This window comes from Pteropus alecto, unplaced genomic scaffold, assembly GCF_000325575.1.
Source record: "Pteropus alecto unplaced genomic scaffold, ASM32557v1 scaffold43, whole genome shotgun sequence".
Taxonomy (NCBI): Eukaryota; Metazoa; Chordata; class Mammalia; order Chiroptera; family Pteropodidae; genus Pteropus; species Pteropus alecto.
This window is the reverse complement of record NW_006435764.1, coordinates 5,990,105-6,003,654: the sequence shown is the minus strand read 5'-3', so window position 1 is coordinate 6,003,654 and position 13,550 is coordinate 5,990,105. Positions and strand designations below refer to the sequence as shown.

The window sequence follows — 13,550 nt, the reverse complement described above, 5'->3', positions numbered from 1 at the left end:
GAGATCAGGGGTATAATGGGTATTGGGGTCCAGGGTCCTAGGAAGGGGCCTAGGGAACTAGAGGCCAAGAACTTCTGGCTGGAATGCCCACCTCCTTGGAATCCCAACTGTGCCTTGGATACTCTGCAGAGGTTTTGAACAAGATACTCCTCTAGCGCATCTTAGGGCCCAGAGGGGCTGGGAGGTCCGTCCAAGGAGGCCAGCTGGCCTGGAGTTGGGGAGGTGGCAGTGCCAGGCAGCACCTCCTGCTCTGATGCTTTGCCACTCCAAGGCTGGCCCTTTAAACCCAGCCCATGACGTCACCTTAGACAGCAAGAGATGGGAGGGGGACTGCAGGCCTGAGAACGGACTGCATTTCCTAGCAGCCTCCAGTGCACCACACCCCTCCCAGCAGGCACTGGCTCACTGCAAACTATTAACCAGCCCAATGCCGGTTTCCAAGGGGAGTCCAAAGTGTCCAGCCATTCTGGGGTGAGGGTAGGGTTCCCATGGGAGTGGAATAGCTGGGGCACGGATGAAGCAGTCCAACTCTTAGGGCCTGGCATAGGATTGAGCCTCTTTCTGCCAGTGTCCTGGCATCGCCCGCAGCTTTGTGGTGCAAACTCCTGAGTCCTCTTTGCTTCCTATGCAGTCTGTTTTCCAGAACTTAGGCGCCCAGCATCATTTGGACCCCGGCCCACTCTGTTTCAGCCTTGTCCCTGGGTGCCTGCAGGGGTTACCACTTCGGTCTGGCAGTCAGCCCCCTTTAAGCGGTGCGGAGACTACATCTCCCAGCGGCACCGGGAACTTCCTGACGCAGCCCCCACACCCCCAACACCCCTCCTAGCCGCCAGCCCGCGGGGAGGTGCGGGGCTGGAGGGGGGAGGTGACTTGATGTCATCCTGAGCAGCTGGGCGGCGGGTGCCGGTGCGCACAGATCCGGGGCTCCCGCCGCGCCGCGCTGCGCGGGGTCGCATCTCAAGACTTGAGGAGAGGTCTGCGCGCTGCCCAGGCCAGCCCAGAGCCCGCCGGGCGCCTGCACCCCGACCCGGGTCTGAGCTTGGGGTATGCTCCAGCCCCCCCACCCCAGGGCCCGAGAGAGAACCCAGGAGCGCCGCCGCCCAGCTCCAGCGCCCGGAGCGATACCGCTGTGAAAGAGCCCTGAGCAGCCACCTCCTTCCCCCCACCGGCAGCTCTTGGGGTCCGGGGACCAAAGTCTGGGCTTCTGAGAAGTGAGTGTCCCCACTACCGGGAGGCAGATGAGATTTGGGGGGTGATAAGAAGGAGCTGAGGTAGGAGAGGGTGCCAGGTTCTAGGAGGAGGGTGGCATAGGGACAGGGCCCCCATTCTTAGGGCTAAGTTCCTGGCGGCCCAGATTAGTGGTGCATAAAGGGGACCCCATTCTGTTAGGGGCCAGGGATGAGGACCAGGGTCCCCATTCTAGGTAGGGGCTAGCTTGGGGGATAGGCCCTATTCTGAGAAGAGTTATTTTGGAGCTGGGGCCTTTCAGTCTGAGGGAAGGGAAGAGCATGCCTCCTATGTGAGGGGCTGCACCTCAATTTAGGGTCAGGGCCAGGTAGGAAGGAAGAGAGGACTTGGGCACTCAGCAGCCGCCCCACATGCTGTCTTTCCTGGAAGAACTGACAGGTGCTCTCTCTCATTCTCTCTCTCTCTCTCTCTCTTTCTTGCCGACCTCTCTGCCCTAACTTCATTTTCAAAAGAGCCAAGGTGGGAACCCTAAGGACTCCTCGTGACCCCTGAGAAGGACCTGAGGCCTGAGCCATCCTCCTCTCTACCTTGCCTGCCCCCCAGGACTGGGCAGTTGCCGGAGGCCCTGGGGGGGGGCCAGGACTATGGTTGTGCCCCCCCCTTCCGGGATGGGCCCAAGTTAGTCAGCCCAGCCTCACTCAGCATCCTCCAGGCCCAGAGGGAACGCCGGGGTCTCTGAAGCCTTGACCACTGCCTAGCCATCATGGAGACGAAGCTGCCCCCGGCAAGCACCCCCACCAGCCCCTCTTCCCCAGGGCTGTCGCCCGTGCCCCCACCCGACAAGGTGGATGGTTTCTCCCGCCGTTCCCTCCGCAGGGCCCGGCCCAGGCGCTCCCATAGTTCCTCTCAGTTCCGCTATCAGAGCAACCAGCAGGAGCTCACTCCACTGCCTCTGCTCAAAGGTGAGCCCAGCTGCTGGCTGCCAGGGTACCCGAGTCCCAGAGTGGGCACGCCAGGCTTCAGGGGGTGGCGAGAAGCAACGGGCAGCTATGATCAGACAGAGTTTGGACAGCCCCTTCCAGGAGAGGGACTCCACCATCGGAGCTGACCCCCACCCCCAGCCCTCCAGCCCTCTCTGCTGACGCATGGCCTGACTGGCCTGTCATCCTTGGAGGTGGGGCATCTGGAGGTGGCGCCACCCTGGGGGGCAGACCAGGGCCAAGGGTGGGGCCTACAGCCTGGGTGCCAGGAGGCCACTAGCAGCCAGCCGCTGCCAGGGGCTTGGAGCAGGTGTTTGGCATGGCTCCCTGCAAATCACCCTACCTCTGGGCCACAGGGCATGACTGGCTGAGACAGAGGGCACCCCAGAGATTCTCAGCTCTGACCCTCCTCCTCACTTCTGCTCTTAGAACAGAGTGCCACTAATGAAAGAGAGGCAGTGGCAGTTTGGGGCACCTGTGGAAAGCCCAGGCGTCCAGGGTCTTGATTTAAATCAGGCCATCGTGCCCTCTGAGTCTGCCAGAGGGAAGAGACGAAGCTCCCTTACTCCGCAGGATGGAGAATGAGACAGGAATCCTCTGCTCTCTGCAAGGAGTGGCGACGGCACAAGAGCGTGGGGTCTGGGGCCTGGGGAGGCTGCCCTGGATTTAGGAGGGTCCCTAGAGCTGTGGCAGCCGGGGCCTAGGCTCAAGCCCCTCCCTCTTTCCCAGATGTGCCAGCTTCTGAGCTGCATGAGCTGCTGAGCAGGAAGCTGGCCCAGTGTGGGGTGATGTTTGACTTCTTGGACTGTGTGGCCGACCTTAAGGGGAAGGAGGTGAAGCGGGCCGCCCTCAATGAGCTGGTGGAGTGTGTGGGGAGCACCCGCGGGGTCCTCATTGAGCCTGTCTACCCAGACATCATCCGCATGGTGAGCACTTGGCACCCAGCCTCTGGGGGAGGGCTTGGAGGCCATGGGAACCCTACTGACTTGCTCACATTCTTCTGCGTGGCCCCAAGTCCCAGATCTTCCTTCCCCACTCTGCCCTCCAGCCCCACTGCTGCCCTGCACCTGGCCAGAGTAGGTAACTCAGTGCCTCCCAGGCCTGTGCCATCCTTTTGTTCATGCTCCTCGGAGGCCTGCTGTGCACGACCCCCTCACCCCCAGCCCCAAGTCCCTTACTGCCATGGTCTAGCTCAGGTGCTGCTTCTTCCAGGAAGCCCCTGTCAATCCCCAAGCTAGAAATCTCCCTTCGGCTGCCTAGAATGTCTGTAGACCTTACTGCTTTCCATTTTGTCTTCCCCACTGGACTGTACCTTATAGAGAGCAGGGATGTATCTTATCCATCCCTGGGTCCCCAGCCCCTGGCCCAGGGCTTCTGTGAACTGTGTGTTCAGGTAATGATCGCCAAGGAATAAATTGCTCGCTGGCGCAGGTGCTGTGGCACATTAGAACTTTGGATGAGACATTCCCCCCCACACTCCCTGGCCCCGGCTTCTGCCTTCCAGGGCTCTTTCTTAAAGAACCCTGGCTCTGCCCCTCAGATCTCAGTGAATATCTTCCGGACCCTGCCACCCAGTGAGAACCCTGAATTTGACCCTGAAGAGGATGAGCCCAACCTTGAGCCTTCGTGGCCACATCTGCAGGTATGAGGGATGGGGAAGGCATGGATCTGAGTTTCAGAAGAGATCCAAGGAGAGGGGAGGGGGTCTCCTTAAGTCCTGGACTGATGGATGAAGGCCCGAGGGCGGAGTGTGTGTGGGAGGCTGTTCCTAAATTCACCTTTTTGTCTGTCCCCTCCCCCAGCTGGTATATGAGTTTTTCCTGCGTTTCTTGGAGAGCCCAGACTTCCAGCCCTCCGTGGCCAAGAGATATGTGGATCAAAAGTTTGTCCTGATGGTGAAGTGGGGAGCCGAGGCTGGGTGGTACCATGGGGCAGGGGCAGACTCACTGAGGGGCATGGGGATAGGATGGAAGCAACCTGGGTTTGGCCTGTCGCCTGATCCCTGACCCCGGGTCCCACAGCTTCTGGAGCTGTTTGATAGTGAGGACCCCCGGGAGCGTGAGTACCTCAAGACCATCTTGCACCGGGTCTATGGCAAGTTCCTGGGGCTCCGGGCCTATATCCGCAAACAGTGTAGCCACATCTTTCTCAGGTAGGTGCCTGCTTCCTGCTCAGCCGAGACCTGGGAGGGAAGGAGCAGGGAGAGCTGAGGGGAGAAGGCTGAGGCAGAGGCTCCCCTGCTGGGGGGCCCTGTGGAAGTCTGGTTTACCGAGTTCATTCTTGGCAACATAGTACATAATATTGATTATTCAGAGCCTGTGAGGTTAGCAGAAAAAAGGGTATTTATTTCTATTTTACAGATAAGGAAATAAGAGGCCAAGAGAGACGAAGTGGTTTGCAGGGACTAGGTCAGTCTGGGGGGCCTAGGATCTAAATCTTTTGATCACTATAGTGCTGAGCCATAAAGACCCAAAGAAAGATTCTTTCTGCAAATGTGTATTGAGCACCGATGCCTATTGGGTATTAGGGGCCCACATGTCCTTGTAGTTGAGACTGGCTCACATTGGACAGCCTGTCTTTGGGTTTGGTTCAAATAATTGGGTACTCATGGGAAAATTATTTAAGCTCTCTCCTAGTGTCCTCATCTGTAAAATGGGAATGATAGCTACACCAGGCATAGTCATCGAGATAAAATGAGGCAAAGCCTCCGACGTACTCAGTGCAGCACCTGGACTGAGGCCGGGACTCTGAAATATTAGCTCTTATCATTATTACCTGCAAAATGAGACATGATCCCTGTCCTCCAGGAGCTCAGAGTCCATCAGATCTCCTGCTTATTAACTTTGGGGCAAGTTTCGTTGAACCACCGAGCCTCGACTTTTTCATCTGTATAATAATATATCTAATAAGCCCTGGCTCCGGGATAATTTTGAGAACTACATGACACAGAGTAGATGCTCAAAGTATTTGTCATTCTTTTGGTTGACGGGTGTGAAGAGTAATGGATGCAGGCTCGATGCCTGTTGACTGGATGGGGAGCAGGCAATGAGGGTTAGAGTCTGGGGGAGGAGATGAGTTGGAATGCTTCACAGAAGAGAGGTTTGAACTGCTGCCCAGAGTAGCACTGGTGGCTGGACTGAGAAGGGCGATTCAGAGGTGGGTGTGGATGTTTGTGGGGCCTGGTTTAGGGTACTGGGAAGGGAGCACAGCCTCTGGGTTGGGAGAGGGTTGGGAGAGCACGTAGGGTTGGGGTGAGCAGGCAGGATGGCTGAGAGGGGGCTGGGCTGGCTCAGATTGCTGACCCCTTCTGCATCCCTCTCTTCCTCCCACAGGTTCATCTATGAACTCGAGCACTTCAATGGTGTGGCTGAGCTACTAGAGATCTTAGGGAGGTGAGAGCCTCAGCTAGAACAGCAGTCTGGGAGGAAGGACGGAGGCCCAGTCGTCTGAGCCCTCCTCCTCTCTTCTGCCCGCTCCGCAGCATCATCAATGGCTTTGCGCTGCCCCTGAAGACTGAGCACAAGCAGTTCCTGGTCCGGGTCCTGATTCCCCTGCACTCTGTCAAGTCACTGTCTGTCTTTCATGCCCAGGTAAGGCCTAGGCCTGGCCCTGCCACTGTCAAGGCAGCCATCTGGGTCAGCCTGACACTCTGGCTCCAGCCACCCTCAGTCACCAACTCATAGGGTCCTCTCTCACCTTCTTTTTCTTTATAAATTCTGCACCATCTACCTTAGAGAGTCCCCATGACCCTTTAAGGCTGATCTCAGACATCAGCTCTGTGAAGCCTTCCAACTGCTTCCCTCTTGACCTGCCTTCGGATTAAACTCTCGTATATTCCCGTAGATCGTGATACAGATTTCAGTTATGGGAACTTCTGTAAAATGTATAAGGACTAGTTTGTTGAATGTTTTCTCTGTGAGATCACTGTGTCCCCGCACAGCAAGCATGGTGCCTGGTACATCCTAAGTAGTCAGTAAATGCCTAGCGAATGAGAAAGGGCACACAGGAAGTGAGCGAACGTCTGGTGTCCTGTCCTGGTCCCCTCCTGACACGTCCTCTTTCTCTCCGACCTACGCAGCTGGCGTACTGTGTGGTGCAGTTCCTGGAGAAGGATGCCACCTTGACAGAGCATGTGAGTTCCTCTGTGAGGAGAGGCGGGTCTCCCCCTGCCCCCCGCTGCAGGCCTGACTCCTTTCTGCCTCAACTCCCACAGGTGATCCGGGGACTGCTCAAATACTGGCCAAAAACCTGCACGCAGAAGGAGGTATGAAGGAGGGCTTAGATGACCACCAGGGGGAGGTTGGGAGGGCTTAGCCTCTGGGGGGGCGATCAGGTATGTGTCAGGGGAGATGGAACTGCTGCCCCTTGTGTCCCTACCCCACCTCCCCAGGTGATGTTTCTGGGGGAGATGGAAGAGATCCTTGATGTCATCGAGCCCTCCCAGTTTGTGAAGATCCAGGAGCCCCTCTTTAAGCAGGTGGCTCGCTGTGTGTCTAGCCCCCATTTCCAGGTATGGGGCGGGGATGGGTAAGGGTGGGAGCTGGGAATGGATGAGGAAAGTTGGCCAGTTGACCTGACACAGCTCTCTCTGCCCTCATTTTCTCCTCTGGATCCTCTTGGGTCTGATAATGGAGAGACACTGGACTTAGGGTTAGGAGACCTAGGGTTAAGTCTCAGATCTGCCTCCCACTGGCCGAGGGGTATTGGGGAAACCACTTTGCCCCTCTGAGTCTGATTAAGCCTCCTCATCTGTAATGTGGGCCGACGGCGATCTCTTCACAGGACTGAATGATGAGGACTGAGGAGATCGTAGTGTAAAGATATTTGGTCGTCTGAAATGTGCTCCAGATGGGTTATTACTTCTCTATTTTTCTTAGTGGTTTTCAATTTCATTAGTCCTACCTCAGGGTCCAGCCGGACTTCCCACATCATCAGGCTGGCTGTAACTGTTCTCTTACGTGTGTGTGTAGACTTTATACCATTCTAACCTGGTGGAAGTCAGTTCTTCCTCACAGTGACTCTAGTACTTCAGTCTATTAAATACCTCATTTGATTCTTACAGTAGCCCTGGGGAGGTAGTTATTATTAGCACCAATTTACAAATGAGAAAACTGAGTCTGAGAGCTTAAATGCCTTACCCAAGGTCATGTGGCCAGTGTGTAGTGGAGCTAGGATTCAACCTTGAGGGCTGGACTCCAAATCCAGTGCTCTTTCCTCCTTCCGGTGGGTCAGATGAGCCTGGGGATGGGGTGTGTGGAAGGCAGGGCACCCTGGGCTTTGGGGCAGGGGTGGATACCAGCCCTTGCACACACAAGGAAGCCACTGCCAGACACTCACTCTGCCATCTTGCTGCCCCAGGTTGCAGAGCGGGCTCTGTATTTCTGGAACAATGAGTATATCTTGAGCCTCATTGAGGACAACTGCCACACTGTGCTGCCTGCTGTCTTTGGGACCCTCTACCAAGTCTCCAAGGAGCACTGGAATCAGTGAGTGCCCAGGCCTTGACCTAACCCACAGAAGTTGGGTCCAGGGCTGGACAGTCCAGACCTAGCAAGAGAGGATCAAGGAAGGCATCCAAGGAGGGCGGAGGGTGGTGAAAGGGGCAGAAGGAGCAGCTTGTGTTAATGACTGCACGCTGCGTTGGGGGGACAGGGAGAGGCAGAGTGCCAGAGAGGGGTGTGGGGCCAAACTGAAGCTGCTCTCCTCTTCCTCACCCGCCCTCCCCTGGCCTGCCAAGAACCATCGTATCTCTGATCTACAACGTGCTCAAGACCTTCATGGAGATGAATGGGAAGCTGTTTGATGAGCTCACAGCCTCCTACAAGCTGGAAAAGCAGCAGTGAGTGTTGGGGGCTGGGCGTGGAGGGAGGGGGATGGGAGAAAAGCAGAAAGGAATCAGTTCCCTAAGAGGATGACCCCACATCCCATCCGATCAGATATTTAAAGTCTCTCCCTATGTTCGTGGCAAGGGCTGGGCCATTCGTGCCCAACGCCACTGTATCCTCCGGTCATCCTCCCAAGTGCTTCTTCCAGGTGTGGGGCCTCACCTCCCTGGAGCTTCCTCCGCTTCAGCCAGGCCTCTCGGAGCCAGGCTAATCCATGTGCTCTCTTCCCAAAGTGGAAAGTTCCCATGGAGTCCCTTTGCAGATGGATCAGTGGTGAGGGCGGCTGGACTATAGGTGGGGCCCTAGGTAGGGGAGCTGCCTCACCCTCTCTCCCCAGGGAGCAGCAAAAGGCCCAGGAGCGTCAGGAGCTGTGGCAAGGCCTGGAGGAGCTACGGCTACGCCGGTTACAGGGGACCCAGGGAGCCAAAGAGGCCCCCCTCCAGCGCCTTACACCCCCAGTGGCCGCCAGTGGGGGTCAGAGCTAGAGATGCCCCAGGAGGGGAAGAGCTAAACCCAGAGCTATCAGTCCCTCCATCCCCTCTCCTGCCCAGGGGCCCAGAGAGACACACGCCTCCCCCTGGCCCTGCCAGAGTGGGCTTGGCGGGCTCCCTGCCTGGCCCAGTGTGGGCAGCTTTCGCTGTGGGGAGAGGAAGAGAGGAGATGGTGGTCCTGGCAACGGAACTGTCGGGCCCTTGTGGCAGGACTTGACCAGGGCAAGCTTGACCGGGAGGCTGCCATTGGGGATCTGCCCCTGCCCCACAAAGCTGGGCTCCAGACCACAGGCGGGATCCCACCCCCCGCTCCCGGCCTAGGGCAAGGGGCCTCAGCACCTTGCCCACCCCACCTCGTGCCAGCGCGAGGTCCTTCTTCACCCACCATGGGATCCATGGTCTATTTATTCTCCTCTGCTCACCCCAACACAGACCCTGTCCTGGGCCCGGGGCACCCTCCTTCCCTCCCCTTGCTCATCCTGTACTTCCTTGTCCCTTTTTATTTATTGGGCAGGGGGAGGGCACAGGCAGAAGACATTCCCCATTGTCCTGGGGCAAGGTTACCACGGTCTGTCCCCTTCCCCCTGGCCGGGGGTAGACTTAATAAAGACAGAAACTTGAGGATTGCTTGCTTTATTAAGGGGTAGGGACCAAGAGGGAAGTGAAATGATGAAAAGTTGGCTAGGCGGCCAGGCAGAGGCTGGAAAGAGGCAGAAACTCCCCTCTTCTCCAGAGGTGACGATTACAGAATCTTAAGGTCGGAGCTGCCATCCTCAGTGAGGCCCAGGACAGACAGGATATACCCAGCTCAGACCCTCTGAGCAAGGGGAGGGAGGCGGGGAGGGATGGGCTAGTAGCGTGAGAGGCGACACATGTCACACTGGCAGGCCCTGGCTGTGAAGATCTCCAGCTCCTCCCTCCGGTCCCCCCCACACTGCAGCTGCACTTTCACCTGTGGGAGAGGGGTTCCATGTTGCAGTCCCCTTCTCAGGCCATCTTAGACCTCCTCTCCTCTGTCTCCCCCGACCCCCAATGAGCCACCATGGGGCTGGGCCCCTCACCTTCCTCAGGCCAGTGATGGTGCAGCACTGAGACACGGAAGTGATGTTGTGTCGATAGCCACTGGCCAGCAGCACAGAGTACCGGGAAGGGAAGGCGCTGGACTCGCAATGGCCCACACAAGCCTGTGCCACATGGGAGCCCTGGCAGGTGCCTTGGCGGTCACTTCTCACTGTCACGTTGAAGGCTAGAAGGAGACAGGCGAGTGGTAGATGGTGCCTCCGCGGAGGCTCCCCCAGCTTTTTCCTATCCCCTCAGTGTTGGGACCATGAAGGTGCCCCTGCGCCTTGATCCAGCTCTTTGCTCCCACCCAGCTCTCTGCTCCCAGGGTTACTCACGGTGCAAGTGACAGCCTGGAATGGCCCCCTGCCGACCCCAGCCTTCAGTAACTGCCAGGACCAGCAGGCAGAGGAGCAAGGTTTGGGGGGACGCCATGGGCATCTGAAACACAGTGGGTAGACAGATGTCTCTCGATGGGTGTGCAGATGGGACGGGGAGTTTTTAAATACCACATGCTTCCAGGTGAATGAGCCACGGTGAGGCTGGCCTATCTGACGGGTGAGGCAAGCCTGTGAGCGGGGCTGTCTTCTCCCTGTGTCTGCCTTTGGGTTTGTGTGTGTGTGTGTCTGCCTGTGAATGTCTCTGGATGGGTGTGAGTGTGAGCATCTGTCACCGCATGTGACTTATATGTCAGCCCCCTGCAGTGATTTTCCCCTGGCATTTCTCCTTCTATCTGTGGCACAAACATCTGCCTCCCTCCGTCTGTCCCATCTTGGCCTGCGGGACCCCACCTGCAGCCCCCAGGCCCTCCCAAGGCTCCTCCTACACTGGGGCTTACCGCTTCGAGGCCCAGGAACTGAGGGGCTTGCCGGGTGGCTCCTCGTGCCTGCCGCTGGTCTTCAGACGGTGCTGGCTCCCTGGAATTTTATATTTGCCAGCATTTGGGAGCCACGCCCTCCTGGAGATCGGTTTTCAGTGCCGCCCTGGCCCCGCCAGAGGCCTCGAGCAACCCCACCTGGGAGATCCAGCTCTTCTCCGAGGTGTGGTCCTCCAAGAGCAGATCCTGCTGCCTTCTGCCTCCCTTCCTTCTATCCAAGAGCTGCTGGAGGTCCAGGGCTGGGGGAAGTCTGGTGTGGAGAAAAGCCCAGGAGCTGGTGGAGTGGACGGCTTGCGTGCAGTTGGAGAGAGGAGGCTCAAGTCTCGCCTGAGTTGTGGCCACCTGGGTTCTCTTTGCTCCTTGGCCTCAGGCAGGATACTCTCTTGGTCAGGGCCTCACCACCCCAACCTTAAAACTACTAAGGGCAGCCCCACCTGTCTCCTTCATCCACCACAGAGGAAAGGTTCGGGGAGGAGATTCTTATGGACAAGGGAAATGACACCAGTGGCAGTCTCCTGAGGTGTGTTTGGTGGCAGAGCCAGGAGTAGATGAGGGGGTGGGGTTCTAGGTCCATTTCAGAGCTACATTTCCACTGTCATGTGGATGACTTCTCATCCTGGGTGTTGGCTACACAGTGGGGATACCCTAGTTCCTGGAACAACAGGGACTTGACTCCTAAAAGAGCCTGAAGCTGTTGACCCCAGCAAATCCCATCATTCAGTCTTGCTCTGGCTCTAGTTTTACAGGTGAGGCAGCCAAGGCTCAGAGAAGGAACATGACTAAAGATCACACAGTTAATCTCAGGGCTGATTTGGAACCCAAATCTCCTGCTCTCCACGCCTGGTGCTAAATTACACTTGGGACAAGAATGTGGCAAACTGGAAAAAGACCCCTAGTCAGCAGTGGCCACGGGGGCTCGGCGGGGTGGAGATGGGAAGGAAGCCTGTAGTGATTTGGCCCCCACGCCCCGGGGCCACTGCCTCACTGACCTGCTCTGAACCGCAGAGCCAGCTGCACGACTGCCAGAGCTGGAAGACACTTGAGAGCTCATCAAATCCTACCCCTTCATTTTCCAGACGAGAAAATAAGAACCAGAGAGAAAAGCAACTTTGCCAAGGCTTCCCTGCAAGCCAGTCGGCCAGATGGCACTCAGATCTCCAGATTCTGGAGTTGGGCCTTTCAGCAGCTTTGTAAAGCAGGCCATGTTTGGGACAGCATGGCAAAGGCTGTAAACGCCGCCTGTCCTTACTCCTCCAGTCCTGACACGCAATGGCTTCCCCTTTGGCCCTCTTCCCTCAAGTCCCGGCCCTTTCACAGCAGCCCGCCTGCTCTCTTCTTCCTACCCAAGGGAGAGGCAGCGAAACAAGGGGTCTTGGCAGTCTAGCCCCAACTCTCCCACTCATGAGAACCTCCCAGCATCTGACAGATAAATCAGCCGCTTAAAGACTAGAGGTGACAAGTCATTACCTCAGGTCCATTCTAATACTGAACATCTCTAACAGTACAAAAGTGATCCCTTTGTCCTGAGCTAAAATGGGTTTCCCTAAGTTCCCATCTATTATTTTGATCCTCTGTGGCCCTACGACACAAGTCTATTAATCTGTCTGTCTGGGGTTGGCTCTTGCGTTACGTGAAGACAGAGTGTGGATGCCTTAATCTGGACTGACTCCTCAGTAATGTGACAAACCTACTTGCATTACCATCAAAAGCCAGAGGGATAAGTGGGTGGAAAACATTTATCAAAGAGGCTGCACTTCGGGACCAAACTGGGTGAACTGGGAGAGAAGATTTCTTGAGGGTCAGCAGGGCTCAGGATAGTGAGTGAGTCTTGGAAGACCCCACCCATTCCCTAACCCAAAGGTGCAGACCCCACTCACACAAAGCATCCTGTCAACAATAACCAGGTAGACCCAGGGGAAGTTTCAGGCATTGCTTGTATCTTGAGAGAAGAGTTTGATTTCACATTCTACTTCACGACATTCAGTCAATACCTCTTCATAAATAATTTATTGTCATTAGGATCCTAAGTGCTGGAGATGAGAGACCTAAACTGGACCTCAAAGCAGTAAAATTCTCAGACTACAGCATTAGAAAGTTCCATTCTTTTCTTAGTGTTTTAAATTGGGGAAAAAAAATCCCATGTAAAGGGTCAAAGGACAGGACAAACCTACAAGAGGACTCAGAGTTTGGGGCCCTCATTCCCCTCATCTGGAATGTCAGAAGGAGAGGATGGGGTTGGGGGAGTCACGGAGAGAGGACACTTCCCAGTACTGTGTTTGGAAGGCTTACTGGCTGTTCTTTCTGAAGAAATACCGAAACGGGAAGAGAGAGCTGCAAAACAGAAAGCAGAACGGGGTGAGACTCAAGAAGTCCCTTTCCCTCCTCCCAGGTCCCATTAGGGCTCCATGGGCTATGGCATTTTGGGGAACCACTGAATGGAAATTCCAGTCTGGAATGGCATTTGAAAGGTACCCAAATTAGATTACAGTCAGTTGGGGGAATAAGAACTGCAATGGGATGGATGAGCACTAGATACATAAAGGGATTTGCTAACTCTTCTCTGCAAAAAGGACTCTGAAGACACAGCCTAGATTCAGAAGGGAGAATGGAAGCATTCTGGCAACCGAATCACATGAATGACCCAAGTACAATGAGAGTAGTCTCTGTTCAAGCAGTATTTATGGAAACAGGCCCAATGCTGGGCACATTGGGTGGGGCGGGTGGTATAAAAACGAACAAGACATAGTTTTTACTAAACTCACAAGGCCCTTGTGCTCAATCTCATTTCTATTATCTCTCCCGGACAAAATAGAGATTATGCAGGTAATCTGCTTTCTTCTCTAATTTCCCCAAGAGGCTCAATGAGGCAGACTCTGGAGCTATTTCACCCTGGGTCTCAGTTTGATGGCACGAGAGAAGTTTGTCCTACCTTAGAAGCCCAAAGAAGCCACTGGTCCCCAGCTCTGTGGGTCCTTTAGGTGAAGGTGGATTGTTTTGCTGCGATGGTGGGATAATCTGCCCTGCTAGGCTGTCCTCCCACTTAGAATCTGCACGAAAAACACTCAGGTAG

The 13,550-nt window shown here is 55.9% G+C and overlaps 3 protein-coding genes across 3 annotated transcripts in view; 1 reads left to right on the top strand and 2 right to left on the bottom strand.

Moving 5' to 3' along the window:
- Positions 1-432: 432 nt before the first annotated feature.
- PPP2R5B (protein phosphatase 2 regulatory subunit B'beta) lies at positions 433-9,165 on the top strand. The gene is made up of 14 exons (XM_006911132.3): positions 433-1,211; positions 1,701-2,150; positions 2,898-3,094; positions 3,709-3,810; positions 3,971-4,063; positions 4,190-4,320; positions 5,501-5,560; positions 5,650-5,758; positions 6,247-6,300; positions 6,382-6,432; positions 6,559-6,678; positions 7,527-7,654; positions 7,906-8,007; positions 8,391-9,165. The coding sequence occupies exons 2-14, from the start codon at positions 1,952-1,954 to the stop codon at positions 8,536-8,538; spliced, it is 1,494 nt and encodes a 497-aa protein (XP_006911194.1). The 5' UTR covers positions 433-1,211; positions 1,701-1,951; the 3' UTR covers positions 8,539-9,165.
- Positions 9,166-9,278: 113 nt separating this feature from the next.
- Positions 9,279-10,604, bottom strand: GPHA2 (glycoprotein hormone alpha 2). The gene is made up of 3 exons (XM_006911131.2): positions 9,942-10,604; positions 9,606-9,790; positions 9,279-9,496 (listed from the first exon to the last, which is right to left on the bottom strand). The coding sequence occupies exons 1-3, from the start codon at positions 10,042-10,044 to the stop codon at positions 9,395-9,397; spliced, it is 390 nt and encodes a 129-aa protein (XP_006911193.1). The 5' UTR covers positions 10,045-10,604; the 3' UTR covers positions 9,279-9,394.
- Positions 10,605-12,765: 2,161 nt separating this feature from the next.
- Positions 12,766-13,550, bottom strand: part of MAJIN (membrane anchored junction protein) — an 18,819-nt gene continuing 18,034 nt past the window's right edge. Inside the window, exons 6-7 of the mRNA XM_015588687.1 lie at positions 13,410-13,527; positions 12,766-12,811 (exon numbers count right to left, since the gene is read on the bottom strand). Of these exons, the coding sequence (XP_015444173.1) occupies positions 12,766-12,811; positions 13,410-13,527 (164 nt within the window). The remainder of the gene's footprint in view (positions 12,812-13,409; positions 13,528-13,550) is intronic.

Excerpts from the sequence above, each read along its gene's own strand:
- PPP2R5B (XM_006911132.3), top strand. The coding sequence starts at position 1,952 with ATGGAGACGAAGCTGCCCCCGGCAAGCACCCCCACCAGCCCCTCTTCC. Across the intron at positions 2,151-2,897 it reads TCCACTGCCTCTGCTCAAAG|ATGTGCCAGCTTCTGAGCTG; the intron begins GTGAGCCCAGCT and ends CCTCTTTCCCAG. Across the intron at positions 6,433-6,558 it reads AAACCTGCACGCAGAAGGAG|GTGATGTTTCTGGGGGAGAT; the intron begins GTATGAAGGAGG and ends CCACCTCCCCAG.
- GPHA2 (XM_006911131.2), bottom strand. The coding sequence starts at position 10,044 with ATGCCCATGGCGTCCCCCCAAACCTTGCTCCTCTGCCTGCTGGTCCTG. Across the intron at positions 9,791-9,941 it reads TCCAGGCTGTCACTTGCACC|CCTTCAACGTGACAGTGAGA; the intron begins GTGAGTAACCCT and ends GTCTCCTTCTAG. Across the intron at positions 9,497-9,605 it reads CCATCACTGGCCTGAGGAAG|GTGAAAGTGCAGCTGCAGTG; the intron begins GTGAGGGGCCCA and ends CCTCTCCCACAG.